This window comes from Pongo pygmaeus, chromosome 17, assembly GCF_028885625.2.
Source record: "Pongo pygmaeus isolate AG05252 chromosome 17, NHGRI_mPonPyg2-v2.0_pri, whole genome shotgun sequence".
Lineage (NCBI taxonomy): Eukaryota > Metazoa > Chordata > Mammalia > Primates > Hominidae > Pongo > Pongo pygmaeus.
In genome coordinates, this window is record NC_072390.2 from 38,672,222 (window position 1) to 38,694,319 (window position 22,098).

The following is a 22,098-nucleotide window of genomic DNA, read 5'->3' on the forward strand; positions in this document are numbered from 1 at the left end:
CCCAGAAAAACAACAACAAAAATCTCCCTCACAGAAACACTGTTATAAGTGAGGGCTGATTTCTCAAGTAAACTCAAAAAGGCCCAGTGTCCTGAATGTAGCAAATAATTAGGCAAAAGAACAGCTGATGTCACCAGAGCATGGCATGTAGCATGTTGTCACCGGAGCATAGCATCTCCCCTGCCACTGTGTGTAACAGTGTGTCCATGTCTGCAGCCTGGGTGGTTATGAGCTCCCCTCTCCCAGGGGAAAGACATCTCCCCTGCATCTCTCTTGACCACTGAGCACAACCACTGTGCTTCTTGTTATTCCCATCACCACCTACTGCTTCCCATTGGGGTTTCTCTCCTCCAACACACCATGCCACAAACCAGTTTTGCTCCCTTTCTCTCCCTGAATTGTGCACAAGTTCCTTTTAAGATATTTTCGTGAGAATAAAACATGGAAATTGACAGGTTTCTCCTTATTGCATCTGAATGTCACAGCAACCTGTGATGTAGAAAGAAAGGGTCTGCGTTAACGACTCCGTGTTACACAAAAGAACGTGAGCCTTGGAGTAAGTTGCCCTGAGTCAAAGAGCAAGAAAAGGGTCCCTGTTACTGAAACCCGTGCCTGGGGACCCTACATAATAGCAGGTTTGAGTTCTATCATTTATGCCTTCCTCCCTAGCTTTCCCCACACTCTCCCTGGCTCTGTCTTCAGCTGGTCTGCATAAAGAATAACACAGAGCATGAGGTAAACAATGGTGAACCTTTGAGCATCTAAAGAAAACCAGACACAGGTTATCCTGGCTTGTTCCTCTTTGGTGTTGGGGCCAAGGTTCTGAGAAGAAGGAAAAGGGGGAGATGAATATGTTGAGCAGATGGAAAAATCCTCAAAGTGTATGAGAGAGAAAACAAGGGAGACAGAAAAAAGGTGGAAAAGGAAACAAGGGAATGAGGGTCATTCTTCTACCACTCAAGAACAGAAAAGAAAGTATGAAGGAAAAGGAGGAAGAAGGTGAGCAGTAGGTGAGGAAAATAAACAGAAATGCCAAGCAGTGGAAACAGGACGAGGTGTCTCAGAGAAAAAACTTGGAAGTCGTCCAAACCTTCTGTACATTTTAGGTGTTTTAAATGTTAGGTGGATAGTACCTAGACTCCATTCATAAGCAGTCTTCAGGCTGGAAAGATGGAGTCTACAAAAATACATTATTAGAGTCTAAAAAATAAACCAACGGCTAAAGCTAACAGTGATACATTCACGAAATTACAAAATACTAGAACTACGAAATATACAACTAGAAATCCGGAAAGGAAAAACTTTGAATTATCCAGGTTCAAAAGACAGAGGATAACAAATGTTCTAAAGAAAAAAATAAAACTCAAAAAGCTGATACAGATAATTGTAAAATTTAATTTTAAAAAAGATGCAATAGATAAGAAACTAAAGACCGTTTTTTGAAAAGTAATCAAAAAAAGCTTTAATGAGACTTATAGGGAGGGACTGAGATTCATTTGAAACGAAATTTCTTTGGAGATATCCAAGTCAGTATTAGAAAAAAGAAAATGGAAAAAGTTTAGGAAAGATATATAATTACAGATCCAACCTAAGTTAAAAAAAATGAAAGAAAATTATGAATACCTTTATAATACACTTCAAAACTTAAAAGAATTCCTAAAAATATATAACTTGTCAAAACTGACCCAAAAAGAAATAGAAAACTACAATAATCCTAGAAACATTAAATATATGTAGTTACTAGTTAAAAAAAAAACTTTACAAAGATAAGGTGGTTTTATAAGAAAGTTCTAAATTTTCAAGGAACAGATCATTTCAATTTTATACAAAACAGCAAAGGAGGGAATACTCCTAAACTCACTTTATGAGGTCAGTATAACCTTGATATTAAACCCTGATGAGGACAGAACAAAAAAAGAAAATTACAAGTCAATCTTACTTATGAACATACATACTAAAATAGATACTAAAATCCAAAGGAAACCAAATTGAGAACAATGTTAAAGATAATACATCATAACCAAATTAGGTTTATTCCAAGTACACAAGGATGGCTGGCTTGGCACTGGAAAAAGTCCAAATATATCATTTACCAGCTTAGCAGATTTAAAAAACCATACAACCCTTTTAATAGACACCAAAGAACATCTGATAAAACTCAACACCCTTTAATGATAAAAAAAATTTTCAACAATATATGAAAGGAAACTCTTTAAATCTGGTAAATGGTATTTGTTAAATACCATTCTTAACAGTGAATCATTAGAAGTTAGAGGTATGCCTTTTTTTTTTTTTTTTTAAATCAGGGATGAACACGAATTCCTACCATCTCAGCTTCTACGCAACATTGTCCTGAAGGCCCTAGCCAGTAAATGAAGAATTACAAAAAGAAATGAAAGGTATAAGAATTGAAAAAAAGGAATAAAATTACAATCATCCACAGATTATGAATGTCTACAAAGTCTATCTTCATCATTTGTTTCCTCACCTCCCTCACACTTACTTCTTTGCATGCTGCAATCTGGCTTCCTCTTATGTCAAGCTTCCTTTTTTTGTTTTTTGTTTATTTTTTTATTTTTGAGACAGGGTCTCACTCTGTCACCCAGGTTGGAATGCAGTGGTGCAGTCTCGGCTCACTGCAACCTCCCCTTCCCAGGCCCAAGTGATCCTCCTACCTCGGCCTCCCAAGTAGCTGGGACCACAGGTGCACACCACCACATCCAGCTAATTTTTTATATTTTTTTGGGAGAGACGGGGTTTCGCTATGCTGCTGAGGCTGCTCTCAAATTCCTGAGCTCAGGGGATCCACCTGCTTCAGCCTCCCAAAGTGCTGGGATTACAGGTGTGAGCCACCACACCTGGCCCTATATGAAGCTTCTAAAACTTCCATCATCAAAGATTTCAATGACCAACCACCATGGCACACATATACCTATATAACAAATCTGCATGTTCTGCACATGTACCCCGTTTTTTGTTTTGTTTTGTTTTTTAGAAAAAATAAAGGAAAAAAAGATTCCAATGACCACCTGGCTACCAAATACAATGGACAAGCTTCAGTTCTTACCTGTCCTCTGGGCGGCTTGTCTCCCTCGATCCCGTGTTCTAGAGTTCCTCCTGCCTCTCCTGCCGCCTTTTCTCAGTCATCTCCACTGGCTCCCTTTCTTTCACTTGTCTTTTAAGCATCAGTATTCAATCTTTTGATTTCAAACTTGTTCAAGCGTCTTCTCCTAGGTAATATTATTCATTCCTTTGACCTCAATTACCATGTTGACTTAGGTGACTCCCAATGTTAATGATTCCCAAATTTTTATCAGACACCTAAGGACAATCTTACTTGAACATAATAGCATGTCCAAAAGGCAACTCATCTTTCCACATTCCCTCAATTCCCCACCTTAATCATCTCTATACAGTGTGACTTGTGCCATAAACCTGGGTGTCATCTATGGCTCCACCTTCATTCCCCACATTCCCTGCAGTACCAGCTCCTATTCACGTTGTTTGTTTCTGAAGCATCTCGGCTCTGCATCCCCCTTTCCTTCTCCACAGTCACTAACTTGGTTCAGTCCCTGATTATCTCTCTTGAGTTCCTGCACCTGGTCGTCCTGTTTGCAGGCCTGTGCTTCTCTCTAATCCTTCTCGTAAGGAGCAAATCTCATTAAATCTGATTAAAATCTTTCAGTGACTCTAACTGCCCAAGATATACTTTACAAAGTCCTTCAAAAGGACCCTGCTTCTATCTTTGAGACTGGACTTTCTCTTTATTCTTTCCCTTCCATTCCAGTCTTAAGGATTTGCTAAAATTTACCCTCTTCTGTTGCTTCTGGGTATGTTGCACCTTCTGTAAGAATTTATTTAGTCACCTGACGCCCGTATAAGTCAGATGACTACATAGATTTTAGTCATCTAGTTTTATGAAGACAGACTGGTCTAGTAGTCTCTTATAAGGTAAACAATCTATAAATATTTATCAAATGACTCAAAAAAAAGTCACAGAAAGTAATAGACATCAAATCCTCAATGGACCATTATAAAAATGTATAGGGGTTACACCCTTAAGACTCTGAAGTTAAAATGAAAGGAAAATTATGTCTGCCTATATAACTCATGCAAAAATCATCAGAGTACAAGCCAGGCACTGCATTCTATATTGGGAATATGGTACGGAATGAGACAAACACAGTCACATGCAGACTATAGTCTTGGTACCATCGTGAGATAAAAAGACTTATGAGGATAGATCTTGAGTCACATCAAGCATGACAAGCCTAACACACACACACACACACCATGCTAATTAAAACCTTATGTATTTTGTTCAAAAATTCCCCAAAAGTTATCACAATGAAATCCAGCTTCAGTTTACATAAACTTCATTTTATTTATAACTTATGTCTTAGCTGCTTCCAAATTAATTTGTAGCTGTATCTCTGGACTATATATAAAATAAACTGAAAATTTTAGGAATATATGTTGAATAATGTGGACTGAATAACAATTCTAAATTTCTATTTTTAGAGGAATTAAAATATTTCTTATAATTCTCAGAAAGCTGATAAACAGTCATATATTTGAATGCCAGAAGTAGTAAGTTTAGCCAACCTTTTTATAAAGAATGTAAATGATAAACTGTCAAAAATTGTACATGGAGCTTAGATTATGATGTTGCATAATTATTTTCTCAGTTATGCACAATATTTAAACATGCTCAAACTATTTATAAACTACCCTGAATATCAGTAAGACCTTTGCTTTAATATGGAAAACCTAACAGGCTCTTTTACTTCCCCCCAATTATGCAGGGCTCACAACTGGGGGCAAAGAAATTATACGGGTCACTTTCACTGTCAATACAATCTCCTAAATTTAACCTTTAAAGGGTTTCTAAAGAGGGGAGACTAGAGTCCAGCAACTATATTCAGGCTGATATAAGTTCCTTTAAAACTCCAGTCTGGCTAAAGTAGCACTGGGACAGAGGCTGAAATAGCTCCCTGGTAGTTGTGCTCAGATTAAATATCCACTAAACAGACATTGAGTTACCTTGCCAAAGACATCAGCTTAAGGACTAAAAATCAAATTTGATTTGGAGAGGAGATTAACTTCGGTGTGTCCTCAAAATGGAAAGCAAGTTTGCATTTAGACACCCCCCCACCCCACCCCGTTTTCCAGCCTACACATTATTCCACCAACACACATTTCAAGCATTTTTTCTCTCTCGAAAAAGATTCCTGCTAAGCAATGCCTTAATTCAGTCTTTGAACCTAATTAAAATTAAGAAACTTTTAATAGCCTTAATAACTCAGAAAAGCTGTACTAAGCTCTTCTCTGGCATCTTCCTCTCCTTACCACCCTCTCTCCAAACCCAGAAAAATCCAGCACAACAGAAAGCACTAAACAACTAGCCACATGCTCTGAATGCTAGGAAACGTGATTCCCCGCTGGTTTAGGCTACAAAGAAAGCCTGTGAGTAATCAAAAATCTTTAATCAAAACATTAAAGTTAAAAGCCACCTCCCCATTCCCCAACACAAATAGAATTTCCCTTTCTCTCCTTAATCCGCTCATGCACTTCTCGTATTCTTGGAATTTCAGCGGCCTCTGAGCAGCGGATGGTAAGTTCATCTCAATGTCAGCCGGAGCACAGCCATGCGAAAAATCACTAACTTGGAAGGTTATTCAGGACAATAATGTCTTTCACTGTCTTACTCCTCCCACTCCAGCCCTTCTTGACCTAATACCAATATTCAACTGAGAAACACATCAGTCTACGGGCTTTTTCCCCAGGGGCTCTTCCTGCAGGAACCCCAAGGCAGGGAGACCCGCACTGGGAAGAGAGCAGGGTCTCCCGGCTGGTGCGCCCCTCCCCACGCGCCCGCGGCTGCACCCCACTCTGCACACACACGTCCAACTATTCTTGGATCTACTCACAGCCCTGGATCAAGTCTGGCCGCCCTCCCCCGGCATCCTCCGTGGCCCCAGGCTGCCCCGCAAAGCTACGGAGCTGCAAATACACCCACCTACCTGGGCCAGATCCGAGGACCCCGGCTGGCGCGCTCCACCCTGCGCTCCTGGCAAGCTCCAGCGCGAATGCGCTCGGCCTGCTCCTCCTCCTCCCCTCCAGTCGAGCCGAGGCGAGCCGATCCGGGAGGCGCGACCCAGGGCGGCCCGCAAGGTCTCCCTAAGTCACCTTCGCGCAGCCTGCCCCTGGCTCCGGCCGGGCAGCAGCGCCCGCCTTCCCCAGCGAGGTCGGGCAGAGGCGTTGCCCGCCAGCGGCCCAGGACTCCCGCGCCGCGCCCGCCCGGGCCGCAGAGGTCTGCGCTGCCCCTCGGCCGCCGCTGGCTCGGCCGCAGACCCGCCCTCCGGGGCTCGCGGGGAGAGCGCGGGCGGGCGGCGGCAAGGCCTGCGGCGGGCGGCTCCCTGCGCGCGGCGGGCCGCGTCCGGGCCGCTCCTCCCCTTCCCCAGCGCCGCTGGCGGGCGGAGGCGCAGGTAGGGACCGCCGGGGAAGCCTGCACGGCCCTCCGAGGAGAGGTCGGGGACTGCTCCTTGGGCTATGCGTGAGTGCCGCGCTGAGGCGCCTGCGAGGTCCTAGAGCTGCTGTGCGCTCGGCCCTCTCCTGGAGACACCGGCCCTGGCAACTTTTTTTTTTTTTTTTCTTTTCTTTTTTTTTCTTACCAGCCCGCCCCTCGGGAAACTCTGGAAAGCAAAGGAATCTTCTCTCCAATCCTGCCTGTCACTTACTCAGGCTTATGCTGAAGCGTTCGCGTTTACGGTTCCAAAACCAAGACTGAAGGGCAGTCTTCACATATTTATTGTTTATACTCTAGTTGGGACACTGAGCAACAAGGAAAACAACGGTATTAATCCTACTACCGTGAAACCTACTTAGGTAAAATTATTCCAGCCAGGCTTGAAGGGCAAAGGTTCAGAGGAGAGGACAACCCACCACCCAAATACCACACTTAAGTGGGATGTTCAGGTTAATGAAATTTATGGTTAACTGTAACACTCTGATGGAGGGAAAAAAATCTTTTTGTTTCAACATGTTTCAAACCTTTCACCTTACTAAAGTGTTTAAATCTGTCCTCATACTTTAGTGAGTTCAGAGTAAAAATGAACAAAATTAAATATTTCTTTCACAAGATCCTAGGTACTTTAAGTCCCATTGAAATCGGTGGTAACTGTAATTGCACTACAGACCTAGAATGTGTTAAAGACCATTCCAGGCCATGCTGGGAAAATTGGGAATGAATGTCAGTGAGGTTTCATGGCAACTTTGTTTTCATTTTTATTTTATTTACTTTATTTTATTTATTATTTTTTTTTTGGAGACAGAGTCTTGCTCTGTCGCCCAGGCTGGAGTGTAGTGGCACAATCTCAGCTCACTGCAACCTCCACCTCCTGGGTTCAAGTGATTCTCATGCCCCAGCTTCCTGAGTAGCTGGGATTACAGGCCTGCACCACCACGCCCAGCTAATTTTTTGTATTTTTAGTAGAGATGGGGGTTTTGCTATGTTGGTCATGCTGGTCTCTAACTCCTGGCATCAAGTGATCCACCTGCCCTGGCCTCCCAAAGTGCTGGGATTACAGGCGTGAGCCACCACGCCCAGCCTCATGGCATCTTTGAAAAGTCAGTTTATTTCTTTTACTTTTTTCACTGAAAATAACTGTTACTGTATTTGGAAAAATCACGTATGGAAAGAGGAGTCCCTGCTACAGAATCTCTCCCTAGGCCCTGAAAATTAAAGAATGAATTCAGTTTATAAAAGTAGTGCTAGGTAGCAAAACAATGAACAACAAATTACCTTCTTGTTTTAAAAGGCAATCTACATGGCCCCTAAATGTGCCAGGTACTGTACCGAAGCACCTCACATAAAATAACACATATATGCGCTCAATTTCAGATGTGGAAACAGAATTCCTAAACATATATTCATTTGTTCAAGGTCGAGGTAGCAGAGTTTAGATCCAGATTGGTCTGATCCCAAAGCCTGAATTTTTTCCTTTGTACATTCATTATTCATTCATTCAAATATTTATTCACCATCTACCACATGCCAAGTACCATGCTACAAAAATAACTAAGATACAGTTGCTTCCTTAGGGAGCTCCAGTTTGTGAATATATAATGATACAATGTGATAAATGCTATGACAGCCAGGAACTCATGGAGCAGCAGGGACACCTCACCTAGCTTTGAAGGGTGGAGCCTGAATGAGGAAATGGTTACAGTCATCCAACAGAGCAACCTTGAGAATTTATCTCACAGAACAGCAATGGGGAACTGTATGCTGGAGTCGGGGAAGACAGAATAAAGGGAGATAGGCAACCAAGATATTAAAAAATCAAACTGAACCGGGCATGGTGGCTCACACCTATAATCCCAGCACATTGAGAGGCCGAGGCAGGCAGATCACTTGAGGTCAGGAGTTCTAGACCAGCCTGGCCAACATGGTAAAACCCCGTTTCTACTAAAAATACAAAAATTAGCCGGGTATGGTGGTGTGTGCCTGTAATCCCAGCTACTTGGGAGGCTGAGGCAGGGGAGTTGCTGGAACCCAGGAGGCAGAGGTTGCGGTGAGCCAAGACTGTGCCGCTGTACTCTAGCCTGGGCAACAGAGCGAGACTCCTTCACACACACACACACACACACACACACACAAAAATTGACAGGACTTGATTAAAGATAGGGAGGAAGAAGGAGGATGAACCAAAGCCAGTTCCCATGATCCTGGCCTGAATTACTGAATGGGTGGCAAGTCTATGAGTTGAATGGATAACTCAGTTTGAGACACGTTGGTTTTGAAATGCTTCTGATATAAGCCTATGTAAATGTTCAAAAGGCAGCTGGATATATTAGACCAGAACTCAGGAGAAGTCTGAGGTGGAGACATCTGAGTCCTCAGGGAATTCTAGTTAAAGGAGTGGGTGACATCATCCAGGGAAAATACGAGGAGTGAGAAGGTCACTCACAGAAACCTAGGGAATACTAATATTTAATACATAGGTAGATAAAAAAATGCTTTAGAAAGTGGCTGAGGCCAGGCGTGGTGGCTGATGCCTGTAATCACAGCACTTTGGGAGGCCAAGGCAAGTGTATCACTTCAGTTCAGAAGTTTGAGACCAGCCTGGTTAACATAGTGAGACCCCATCTCTACTAAAATACAAAAAATTAGCTGGGTGTGGTGGCATGCACTTGTAATCCCAGCTACTCAGGAGGCTGAGGCAGGAGAATTGCTTGAACCCGGGAGGCTGAGGTTGCAGTGAGCCAAGATGGCACCACTGCACTCCAGCCTTGGCAACAGAGTAAGACTCCACCTCAAAAGAAAAAAAAAAAAAGAAGGTGACTGAAAGGGAGCTGCTACAAAGGAAGGAGAAGCCAAAAGAGGCAGCACTGTGGAAGCCACAGCGCAATTCCAAAAAACAGGAAGTAGTCACATGCCAGGCCCTTCAGAGGACAAGCAAGACAATTTTTAAATGTCCTTTGATTTAGCAATAAGGAAATACTGGCAAGAACAGTTTCGGTGGACTTGCTGAAAATTAAGAAGTAGAAACAGAAAGTATCACATTTTCAAAAATGGAATTGGAAAAGGATGCAGGGAGATAGACAAAAGCTATAAATAAGGGGGTAGAGAATTCCAAAGAGAGGAGCTATTTTTTGAAGCAAGGTCCCCAGAGAAGCAGAATGGAAGGAGACAGATGCCTCCAGCAAAAGGCTAGAGGAAAGGATAAGAGCAGATGCAGATAAAAACTGGAGTGAAGAGTGGTAGGGAGTGGAGCCATATACAGTGACTGCCTCATGTTTAACAAAGGAATTCTGCTCAGAGTGGAAGGAGATCTGAGGGGACTACAGAGACAGAGGGCCAGAGATGGGTGCAGGCCGAGAAGAGCTGTAAAGAACATTAGGGAACAAAAGATATCAGGGTCACAAAATGACTACAGGACTGCCCGACAGCGCAGGAAATGAAATGAAGGGAAGAGATCATGACTTTGTAGAGCTGTAAGTCCACATGTACACATGATTTCTCTTCAAAGATACCAGTGTCCAGTCCAAAGAAGCAGTACAGAATTCCAACCCTTCAGACGGTTCCAATGTAGGGTCTGAATCTTTCCATTATACCACAAAATTAGTCCCACTCTTTTTTTTTTTTTTTTTTTCTTGAGATGGAGTCTCGCTCCGTTGCCCAGGCTGGAGGGCAAGGGTGCGATCTCGCTCACTGCAATCTCTGCCTCCTGGGTTCAAGCGATTCTCCTGCCTCAGCCTCCCGAGTAGCTGGGATTACAGGTGCCTGCCACCACACCCGGCTAATTTTTTGTATCTTTAGTAGAGACGAGGTTTCACCATGTTGGTCAGATTGGTCTCAAACTCCTAACCTCAGGTGATCCACCACCTCAGCCTCCCAAAGTGCTGGGATTACAGGCATGAGCCACCGTGCCTGGCCAACACCACTCTCATTCCAGTCATACAGTTGGGTCACAGCTCTTCAGCAGTCAGGAGATTTAACATGAAATATGTATAAAACACTTGATAACTGAGCTTCTACTAACTTTAAATGGGCAGTTCTTACCTTGGAAAAATTGGTATGACTAACATCAAGGAAGCTCGATAGTACACAAAATGAGGAGGGCATCCTCTGGCAAGGAAAACTACAGAAACAAATATAATTCCAGAAACCAGTTTCTGGCATTTTGAATGGAACTCTCAGACCAGGCTAAGAAAAGACCCAGCACTCACATTCTGTTATACTGTTTCTAAGAAAACTACCCTAAAAACAGCATCTAGGTTTTTCTTCAGTAGATCAACCACAAACTTTACAAAGTATTTTATATATTGCCATTTTCTCAACAGCATAAGTAGTTTTTTTGTTTTTTGTTTTTTTGAGACAGAGCTCTTGTTGCCCAAGCTGGAGTGCAATGGCCTGATCTCAGCCCACTGCAACCTCCGCCTCCCAGGTTCAACGGATTATCCTGCCTCAGCCTCCCGAGTAGCTAGGATTACAGGTGCGTGCCACCACACCTGGCTAATTTTTTTGTATTTTTAGTAGAAATGGGGTTTCACCATGTTAGCCAGGCTGGTCTCAAACTCCTGACTTCAGGTGATCCACCCCCCCCCGTCAGCCTCCCAAAGTGCTGGGATTACAGGCATGAGCCACTAGGCCATAGCAGTTTTATTTACAAATAAAATCTTCCTACAATAATGCCTCATTTATTTAGAGCTCCTATGAAAACCTCGATTATGTAGGTCATATCAGTACATCTTCAAATAAGCAAAAAACACCCACGTACCACAGAAATAGAAGGCATGAAGGCCTGCACACACTGTAAACCCCCAAGATTCTCACAGAGGGCCAGTTTACTCTGACTGGACATCATTTTATGGAGTTTGGTTATCTAGTTTTCTTTTTAATAAACAGGAGATTAGAAAGAGTAAATCAGAGGCATCAGTATTCCACTGCTAGAGGCAGGTACACAGTTAATTTGAAAAATCAAGAGAGGTAATTTTTAAAAACCTATAAAGAGCAAACAAGAGTCCAAAAAGCATTGGCAGGACCAGGCCATTTAGTAGAAAAACACAGACTCATATAAACATTATCCCCTGAGGGCATCTCTGTATTAAGGCACAGAATAATTATTGACATACAAAAGGCCAATCGCGAGACACCTAGAAAACATAAAATTATGGCCTGACAAGGGTTTGTAAAAAAAAAAATGAAATAAACATAAAATTAAGTTTTAAAGTTTTAGGTTAAGAAGTAAATGTGAAACATTTAGAATAACCGCCCTCAAAAAAGACTAGAATAAAAACAGTGTTGCTGCTGTGGGGGCTGGGGTCACTTACATCTACTGGATCCCTGTTTTGTGCCAGTCCCTACAGAGGTGTTTTACCAATATGATCGCATTTACTCTTTAAAATAATCCCTTTTGGGTGGTCACCATTTTAAATAGGAGATTGTATTTTAAAACTGAGTCAAAGAGACCAAATAGCAGAGCCAGGAATTACAGCCAGGTCTGTAGGTCTTCAAAGCTTATGCCTGCTCTTTTAATAAAATTTCTAGATAATAGAAATGTAATTTATAATGCCAGATAAAAAACGTATTACAGCACATAATTACACCACTCTGACCTCGATTATGCTGTTAAATTCCTATGTTGTAATCCTTATGCATTTGAAAGACTAACTTTAGAAATGCCACTTACCTTTCAAATATTTTGCAGTGCCTTCTCACTGTTTATCTTACTGTTGAGAAGGAAATCCATGGATTCTAAGTGTTTCATGGAGTTGATATTTCATATAATTACTCAGAAGATATCTTAAATACATTCCAAAAGCTTGAAACATTAAATGCTAGTTACTAAACAGAATACTGTGTTCCACGCAGTATGCTAACATACTCTATATATGTAACATTCGTCTACATATAGTTGATACCCACACCCAACTCTGAGGTGTTTATTTTCATTTTACAGAAACTTGTCCCACAGTTGGAGAAAAGTTAGAGAAAGACTGAGATTAAAAATGGGTCCACCAGACTTTCAGACCAGTGCTTCTAAAAGCTTGCTATATGGTTTCCCTTATTCAAAAGATGAAGACAACAAGGTTCAGAGAAGTGAAGTAGCCTTGTCATTTAAACAACAAGGATGGAAACACAACACCATCATTCCAATGATAGTGGTCAAATAAAAGTTCTTTAGACAATGCTACTTCCTCCCAAAACAAGATAAATCCACTGTTACACACATAAAAGCTCCAAGATACTATCAAAAAAGAGAGGCTACAAATGTTAATTAGTTAAGATCTTACAATAACTGTTAACTTTTATTCAGGGCTTACTATGTGTCTGGTACTATGCTAAGTATTTTGCTTACATTATCTTATTTAATCCTCATGATAAATTTAAGAGGCTAAAAGAGGTCAATTAGCCTAAACTTTAGGCTAACACTCTTGCACATCTAGATTTTCACAAAGAGAAAGAATTAGGTTATTTTTTAAGCAGATAGTTTAAAAAATAGAATAGGTTGATTGCTTCAGAAATTAAACATGAACCAACATAACATGTTACTTCTAATCTAATGTTCAGCCTTAAAACCATACATCTCTAGGACAAGAAAGCTATCAATACATCCATCAGGTACCACATAAGAGACATGAGTGAAATGTGGTTTTACAAGGTACTAAATATTTCATGAATCCTATGACATCATATTTTATTAATGTCAAAGATATTCTGAATGCAACCATCCTGTTCAAATTTATTTAGAACACTAAATCATCTGTTATTTAAACAAACTTACTCATGAAATTTGCAAACCACGAAAAATAGAAGTGCTGAGGAGGGATATTTTCAAACAGTATTAAAAAATCAACCATTTGAAATGTTTAATGAACAATTATGTTTTCCTGTGATAGTTAATATAATTCTATTAAAAGACTTTTGGTAAGTTTGTTTTAAATGATTATTATTTCCATATTTGTCTTATTCTCCAAATAAATTAACATGTAGAATTGGTGCTACATATAGCAAACACAGCATTTAAAAATTTGTATATGCTCGCCATGGTGGCTCATGCCTGTAATCCCAGCACTTTGGGAGGCTGAGTCGGGCAGATGGCTTGCATCTAGGAGTTCAAGACCAACCTGGGCAACATACAAAGGCCCATTTCTAAAAAAAAAAAAAAAAAAAAAAAAATCAAAAATTAGCTGGGCATCATGGTGCATGCCAGTAGTCCCAGCTACTTGTGAGGCTGAGGTGGGAGGATCACTTGAGCCCAGGAGGCTGAGGCTGCAGTGAGCCATGACTGCGCCACTGTACTCCAGCCTGGGCAACAGAGTAAGACCCTGTCTCAAAAAAAAAATTGTATATGAATTCATAAGGATCCCTTTCTAGTCATGAGAAAATAAAATGTTAGATCTTTACATATTAGAGGAAAATATATAAAAGCAATTTCATCTATCTTCTTTTACCAAAACCTAATCTCTAACCAAAAGGTACAAGTAAACTAAAACAAGAATAAGAAATTTGGTATCTTAATCTAAAATACTGAAGATTAGACATATATATAAAAATTAACAAAATGGAAAAGAAAGCCTATTGACACTTGACTTACATTGAAATCATAAAAATGAGGGGAAAAACAGCAAAACAAGAAAAATCCTAATTCTGGCAACCAAAACACATCTTTGTAACTTTTCAATCCTTTGAAAATGAATCACTGATAGCTCAGCATACCACTCTTACTCATATTTGGTTTTCTTTTCTTTTTTTTTTTGGAAACAGGGTCTCACTGTGTCACTCAGGCTGGAGTATAGTAGTGCGTTCTTGGCTCACTGCAGCCTCTGCCTCCCGGGTTCAAGTGATTCTCTGGCTAATTTTTTTTTTGAGACAGAGTCTACTCCATCACCCAGGCTAGAGTGCAGTGGTGCAATCTTGGCTTACTGCAACCTCTGCCTCCCGGGCTCAAGTGATTCTCTCGCCTCAGCCTCCCAAGTAGCTGGATTACAGGTGTGCGCCACCATGCCTGGCTAATTTTTGTATTTTCAGTAGAGATGGGGTTTCATCATGTTGGCCAGACTGGTGTCGAACTCCTGACCTCAAGTGATTGCCCACCTTAGCCTCCCAAAGTGCTGGGATTATAGGCGTGAGCCACTGTGCCCGGCCTAATTTTTGTATTTTTTGGTAGAGACGGGGTTTCATCATGTTGGACAGGCTGGTCTCGAACTTCTGACTTCAGGTGATCTGCCCGCCTCAGCCTCCCAAAATGCTGGAATTACAGGCATGATCCACCATGCTCAGCCCTTACTCATATTTAGAAAAGCAAATGGCAAACTGTTGAAGGGTAAGAGAGTGAGGGGAAAGAACACAAAAAATATTTAATCCATTGAGCTTAGTTTACATAGATAAGTATGATAGTACTCTATTTCCTAAATAAAAGTATTTTTTAATGTAAAGACCTTCCGTTTCTAGAATATTTTCACATCTCTCTTATTGAAGTGTCATAACAATCCTGAGTAGATCAATTTTAAGTATACTTATTAAATATGGCTACATCAACAAATTCAAAAGATATGAACACAAGTTATTTCATCCTGCTTAATCAATAATAAATAAGTTCTAAATTTTTGTGACAAATGAAGCTTTCCTTTGTTAATACTAATTTTTTCCTACCTTTGAACAATTTGAAAGCAATAACTTCATGGACAACCACGCATGCAATATCCAAACAATTAGTTTACAAATTCAATTCTGAACTACCTACCCCTTCTTGTTTAGTGAAGAGATTAAGGCAATCAGTCAAAGCTACACAAGTTTCTCTAGAAGCTTCTGAGACAACTTCAACTTTCTGAAGAAATGATGGAAGCATTTCTATAAATAAAAAAATAAATACAGTGAGTGGGATTTTAAGGAATCTTAAGGTAAACTAAGACCACAAAAATACTCTCATATCTATTAACCTCATCTTTACATCTAGCTATCGTAAGCAAAACATATCATGTTTCTTTTCTTTTTTTTTTTTTTTTTTTTTTTTTTCTTGAGACGGAGTCCGCTCTGTTGCCCAGGCTGGAGTGCAGTGGTGCAATCTTGGCTCACTGCAACCTCTGCCTCCCAGATTCAAGCAATTCTTCTGCCTCAGCCTCCCGAGTAGCTGGGACTACAAGCGCCCGCCACCACGCCCGGCTAATTTTTGTATTTTTAGTAGAGACGGGGATTCACCATATTGGCCAGGCTGGCCACAAACTCCTGACGTCATGATCCGCCCACCTCGGCCTCCCAAAGTGCTGGGATTACAGGCGTGAGTCGCCGCGTCCGGCTTTTTTTTTTTTTTTTTTTCTTTGAGACAGAGTCTCACTCTGTGGCCCAGGCTGGAGTGCAGTGGAGTAATCTCGGCTCATTGTAACCTTCACCTCCCAGGTTCAACAGATTTTCCTGCCTCAGCCTCCCGAGTAGATGGGACTACAGGCACACGCTATCATGCCTGGCTAATTTTTTTTGTATTTTCAGTAGAGATGGGGTTTCACAACGTTGGCCAGGCTGGTCTCAAACTCCTGACCTCAGGTGATCTGCCCACCTCGGCCTTCCAAAGTGCTGGGATTACAGGCATGAGCCACTGCACCCAGCCTCATGTTTCTTGGGCATCATTATTAAGCACACACTTTATTTAGGGCACATAAATTGGTACAGAGAAAGAAAGAATGGAGCCTTCTCCTAGAAAGGTCTATACCCTACAACAGGAGTCCCCAGACCCAGGCTGCAGACTGGTACTGGTCTGTGGTCCTGTTAGGAACCGGGCCACACAGCAAGAGGTGAGTGGAGGGTGAGTGAGCATTGCCACCTGAGCTCTGCCTCGTGTCAAATCAGTGGTGGCATTAGATTCTCATGAGAGCACGAACCCTATTGCAAACTGTGTATATGAGGGATTTAGGTTGCGGGCTCCTTATGAGAATCTAATGCCTGATGATCTGAGGTAGAACAGTTTGAGCCCGAAACCATCTCCCCACCCCCTACTCCCACCCCTACCCCCGAGTCCGCAGAAAAACTGTCTTCCACAAAACCAGTCCCTGGTGCCAAAAAAGTTGGGGAGCACTGCCCTACAAGAATCACCAAGACAAAAAAAAAAAGTTTATAGGAATTAAATAACAAGGTAATGTTTAAGAAAAACAGCTGACAAGAAGGATTGATAGCACTCTTTATAAAACATTAAAATTTCCTTTGTAGATAAGTAATTTTATTCAAAAGCAAGTACTAAAAAGAAACAAAAATAATTCTGTAGTTATCAATGGTGGCTAACATATCTGAAAACAGCATTAACTCTACTTCCTATCTGGACCACTGTTTGGCATAAGTAGGTCTTTGTGCTCTCAAAAATGTGTTCCTATGAAGGTCCAGTACCATTGAGTATGTGTTTAAGTTGGCAATAAAGAAATGGTAGTATCAGTATCTGCCCTGGTCCTCTAAAGAAAATCTTAACCCATTTACTCATTAAAAATAGAAAACAAAAACAAAAACAAAATATTGACAAGAGGAAGGTGCAAAGTGCATATATATCACTTAAAAACAAATAAAATATTATGTCCAGATTAATGCAAAAGAAGTGTACTTAGTTGAAATGGTTTCTGATATTTTGTTAATTATACATTAAGATCCTTTAAATCTGTCCCTCCCATCAAATAAAAATCTTAACATTTAAGAAGTCTTTTCATCAAAAAATAACTAAAAGGTGGGGACAGAACAAGATTTGCTGAAAGACACAAGATTACAGCTAGGGCGAGGCATAGTGGCTTACGTGTGTAATCCCCGCACTTTGAGAGGCCAAGGTAAAAGGATCACTTGAGGCCAGGAGTTCAAGACTAGCCCGAGCAAAAAAGCAAGACTTCATCTCTACAAAAAATTTAAAAATTAGCTGGACATGGTGGTGTACACCTGTAGTCTCAGCTACTTGGGAGGCTGAGGCAGGAGGATTGCTTGAGCCCAGGAGTTCAAGTTTTCTATACTGCTGTTCAAGACCAGTATGGCCAACATGGTGAAACCCCATCTCTACTAAAAATACAAAAATTAGCTGGGCATGGTGGCGGGTGCCTGTAATCCCAGCCACTCGGGAGACTGAGGCAGGAGAATCGCTTCAACCTGGGATGTGGAGGTTGCAGTAAGTGGAGATGGTGCCACAGCACTCCAGCCTGGGAGACAGAGCAAGACTCCATCTCAAAAAAAAAAAAAAATATATATATATATATATATACACACACACACACACACACACACACACACATATATGCACACACACAGACAGACACACACACACACACATATATATGGATATGAAGGCCAAATTATATTTTACCACAGTTTACATCTTACAAAATACATCTTACAGGATAGTTTTCTCTTGTTAGCTTCTTTAATAAAGCCCAACTAATTGAAAACTACCATATTCTAAAACAAATTTGACTTTACAGACTTTATTTTTCATTTTGAACCTCTGATACACATTGTGAAGATTTATTCTCTACTTAGTTGCTAAATAGCAAATGAGATTACCATATGCTACGTGCCATATGACTTAAATAGTGCCTGAACAGATGTCTCAACACGAACTGTGGACCGAGTACTGAGGAGATGTACCAGGAGAAACAGACACAGCCTATGCCTTCCATAAATTTTCCGGGTAATCTAGTAATTTTCCACTTTCAGGGCATAAATGACAGGAAGATAGAAGCATAACTATTCATAGATATAGTTCTTTTATTAAATACCATCATAAGCTTAATCATCCTGTTTTTGTCTGTTTTAGATATTTCATAAACTTTAGATACTTGTTAACATGAAGCAATATAAATTGTCCAAATACATACTTAAGAATACTTACAAGTGTTTGAAAATACTGGTTCTGCAAAGTTTCAAAAAATATTCCAAATATATATATGTGTGTATATATATATATATAAATAAGTTTTCATAAGAATCCACCATTGAGAGAGTGTCAAATTCTTTTGTTCAAGAGTCAAATGTTACTTCGTTTCTTTGACAAGCAAATGTTAAAACAAGATTTTTGAAATGAACTTCCACAGCGGAACAGTTTAAGAATTGCCGAACCTTGCCGTATGCCACACTGCAGTGTAGCACATCAGGGTCCGTTCAACTCACACTGGCACGCTTCTTACAGAATTATGTTTATATAATGTTACATAAAAAAAATTAAAATTGCTAAGCTTCTAGAAAAGTGACCAACTGGGAATCACTGCAAATATGTTTTAGCTCGTTAATATTTAGAGACTAAACTGTCATGAATAAATGCAAGAAGGCCAGTATGTTGCCTTATTTGGCCTGCTATAAGAATCTGATGCTGTTGATTTTCAGGAAAAAAGTTATTTTTTGTACTAAAAACGTTTTTAAAGTCATGAAAGCTGTGAGAAGATCATATTGGAAAAGCTTAACTTTAGAGACATAAAAAGCTCACAATCTGTCATTTTTCATGATTACACTGAACAATTTTTAATTGGGTAAGTTTTTAAAACAGTGGGAAAACACTTGTTTCTTTATGTGAACAAATTAATCCCTTGTACAGACAACCTCCACTGTTATCCTAGTGTAAAAAAAAAAAAGTCCACATTTCCTTAGCCTAACATTTAAGATGCTCAATAAACTAAATTTGTTTCAGCCAGATTGTTCTCCTGGAAATGTTTACCTAAAAACAGTCTTCAAAATATTGTTAAATATTGGATGTTGAATGCTGAATATTGACATGTTACTTGAATATTGGAAATAATAATTATCCATATTCAGAAGTTTCCCTACTTGACAAAAAAAATTATTTTCTTTCAAGGCCTAGTTCAAATGCTGTCCTTCCCCAGGAAGCCTTCCTTAAATATCACTGTGGAGAATGGGTGCAGTGGCTCATGCCTGTAATGCCAACACTTTGGGAGGCCAAGGCAGGAGGATCACTTGAGCCCAGTAGTTGAAGGTTGCAATGAGCTATGACCACACCACTGCACTTCAGCCTGTGCGACAGAGCAAGACCCTATCTCTAAAAACAATAACAACAACAAAATATCACCATGGGACATGACAGCAGCTGCTCCTGGACTCCAACAGTGGCCACAACCACTTGTTATAGCGGCATGAGGCATTGTATGTATGTTGTCTCTCTGTGAACCTCTGTAAACTCTAAACTTCCTTACCCCCATCCAAACACCACGCTTTGCCAAAATAAAACCTCTCAAATGTTTATTAAATGAATAAGGAAACTAATAAAATATCTTATTCCACACTTTGCTACCATAATTCTTTTAATGTAAAATATAATCTGAATCCAAATGGCTTCAAGTTATTATATTTCACCTTAAAAGAATTATGGTCCTTTAGTTTAAAAATGTGAAATGAAAACTTTTTCATTTATATTACTATAGGTTGGTTGATTAGGGCAGATTGAGAAATAAGTAATTTTTAACTACATTTTGTTTTTTACTTGTGGCACAAGAAAATATATTTTGCCTGTTTTTCAACATTTAACTGAAATATTTCCATCATTTGGGACAAGTATTTAAAAGAAAAAAACTGGATGAAGGCATTTTATTTCCCCATCCTTGTCCTTCTGGTAACATTGCTACCTTGAATATGTATGTGGCTTTTTTTAATAATTAAACACAAACAGGAGAGAGACTAAATAGCCCAAAAACTACAAAATCTAGTGACAAAGCTAAAGATCAGAGAAAATACAGAAAATAACAAAATGGGATGATTTATCTTTTGTGGTGTAAAAAATGCAATACATAATGACTATATACATGAAAGACCTGATCTAACCTAAATGATCAAAGTCCATTTTAAAATGGACTTTCAAGGCTGGGCACAGTGGTTGATACCTGTAATCCCAGCACTTTGTGAGGCCGAGGCGTGCAGATCACCTGAGGTCAGGAATTCGAGACCAGCCTGGCTAACATGGTGAAACCCCGTCTCCACTAAAAATACAAAAATTAGCTGGCCGTCATGGCGTGCGCCTGTAATCCCAGCTACCCAGGAGGCTGAGGCAGGAGAATCACTTGAACCCGGGAGGCAGAGGCTGCAGTAAGCCAAGATCACGCCACTGCACTCCAGCCTGGGTGACAGAGCAAGATTCTGTCTCAAAAAATAAATAAATAAAATGGACTTTCATATCAGATTAGAATTATATAAATGCTTCAGTGAAAATCAGTACTCTCTTTTCAAAACAGGGAAAAAATGTGTGCACATAAAAATCAACTAACCTTCTAAAAACTACTCCATAAAACCATAACTTGAAAAATATCAAAAGAGGTCATGCTGAAAGACATAAAAATATAAATCTATTTTTTGTTCAAATTAAAATGACTACCTTGAATACAATCACCCACTGAAGAAGTACCTCTGACCATTTATTCTATATATCTACATCTATATAATTTACATTCATTGCACTGGAGGATATAAAATATATAGCTCAAAGTAGCATGTATTAAATGAATAATAAAAAGATAATATCAGGGATGTTGTGAGACATAACTAGGAAGTTGTGCATACTTTTAAAAAATATTAAAATTTCAGAGAAGAGCATTGTCATTATGGACTAGAGTAATCCATAGTTTGATGAAAAGATGTTGCACTTGAGTTGGATCTTAAAGAACAAGGAACATTTTTGTATTGCTAAATATAAACCCAATAAACACTTCTAAAATAGAGTGCAAAATATACTAGTTCTGAGGGAAGATAGTTTCAGAATTATGATCAAGGAGAACTCTAGCAAGGTGAGAGGTTTTCATCTGCCAGTTATGGAGTGGCAATCACGTGGCAGGCACCAGCTAGGTGCTGGAGAAAAAGGGGTAAGTTGGACAGACAGTCTTTGTTTTTACAGAGCTTGCTGTCTAGCAAGGAAAATGGAAAATAAAACAATTACTATTGAAAGAATAATACTGATCAAAGGGAGACTTTAGAAGAGTAAGAGGAGAAGGATATTATTATTTGGAAAAAATAAAATGAATTACATTTAAAAATTTAGAAAAGAGTACAAGTCACAAAGACCTGGAGTCAAACAAAACAGGAGAGAAGCCAGCAGAACTACAGAATGTGTTTTGTACTTGCTTGCAAATGAGAATGAAGTGAGGCAATAAGGAAGTTAATTTTAATCAAACTGAGGAAATCTTCATCAAAGGGTATAACTGGATTTGCATCACTTCTGACTGAATTGTCCAATGGGTTCCCCACCTTATGGTAAGTCCTTATGAGAAAAGCGGAGTCAATGAAGTAAATGGTAACTAGGGTTGAGCCACATATGATCTAGAAAGGGCCACCTATGGCCAAGGTCAAGAGAGGAGTCTTGGAAAGGTCTGTGCCACAAAGAATAAGGTGCAGAACTGGATGACATAATAGAGTTTATCCACTCTGAGTGCTTGAGAGAGCTTCAGGGTATAATGCTTGCCTGTCTTCTAGACTTTGGCAGAAGTAGGCCAGGCATGGTGGCTCACACCTGTAATCCCAGCATTTTGGGAGGCCGAGGCAGGCAGATCACCTGAGATCAGAAGTTCCAGACCAACCTGGCCAACATGGTGAAACTCTGTCTCTACTAAAAATACAAAAATTAGCTGGGCAAGGTG

At 40.1% G+C, this 22,098-nt stretch overlaps 1 protein-coding gene across 14 annotated transcripts in view; it reads right to left on the bottom strand.

Moving 5' to 3' along the window:
• The window catches only part of OSBPL1A (oxysterol binding protein like 1A), a 233,268-nt gene that overhangs the window by 104,321 nt on the left and 106,849 nt on the right, over positions 1 to 22,098 (bottom strand). For 12 of the 14 annotated variants that reach the window (XM_054460821.2, XM_054460822.2, XM_063653504.1 and 9 more), the window contains one exon: positions 15,255 to 15,361. In XM_054460821.2, coding sequence (XP_054316796.1) covers positions 15,255 to 15,361 — 107 coding nt within the window. Of the gene's footprint in view, positions 1 to 3,067; positions 3,089 to 6,023; positions 6,635 to 15,254; positions 15,362 to 22,098 lie in introns of those variants that run through there. The other 2 variants (XM_054460827.2, XM_054460828.2) reach the window with 2 other exon arrangements.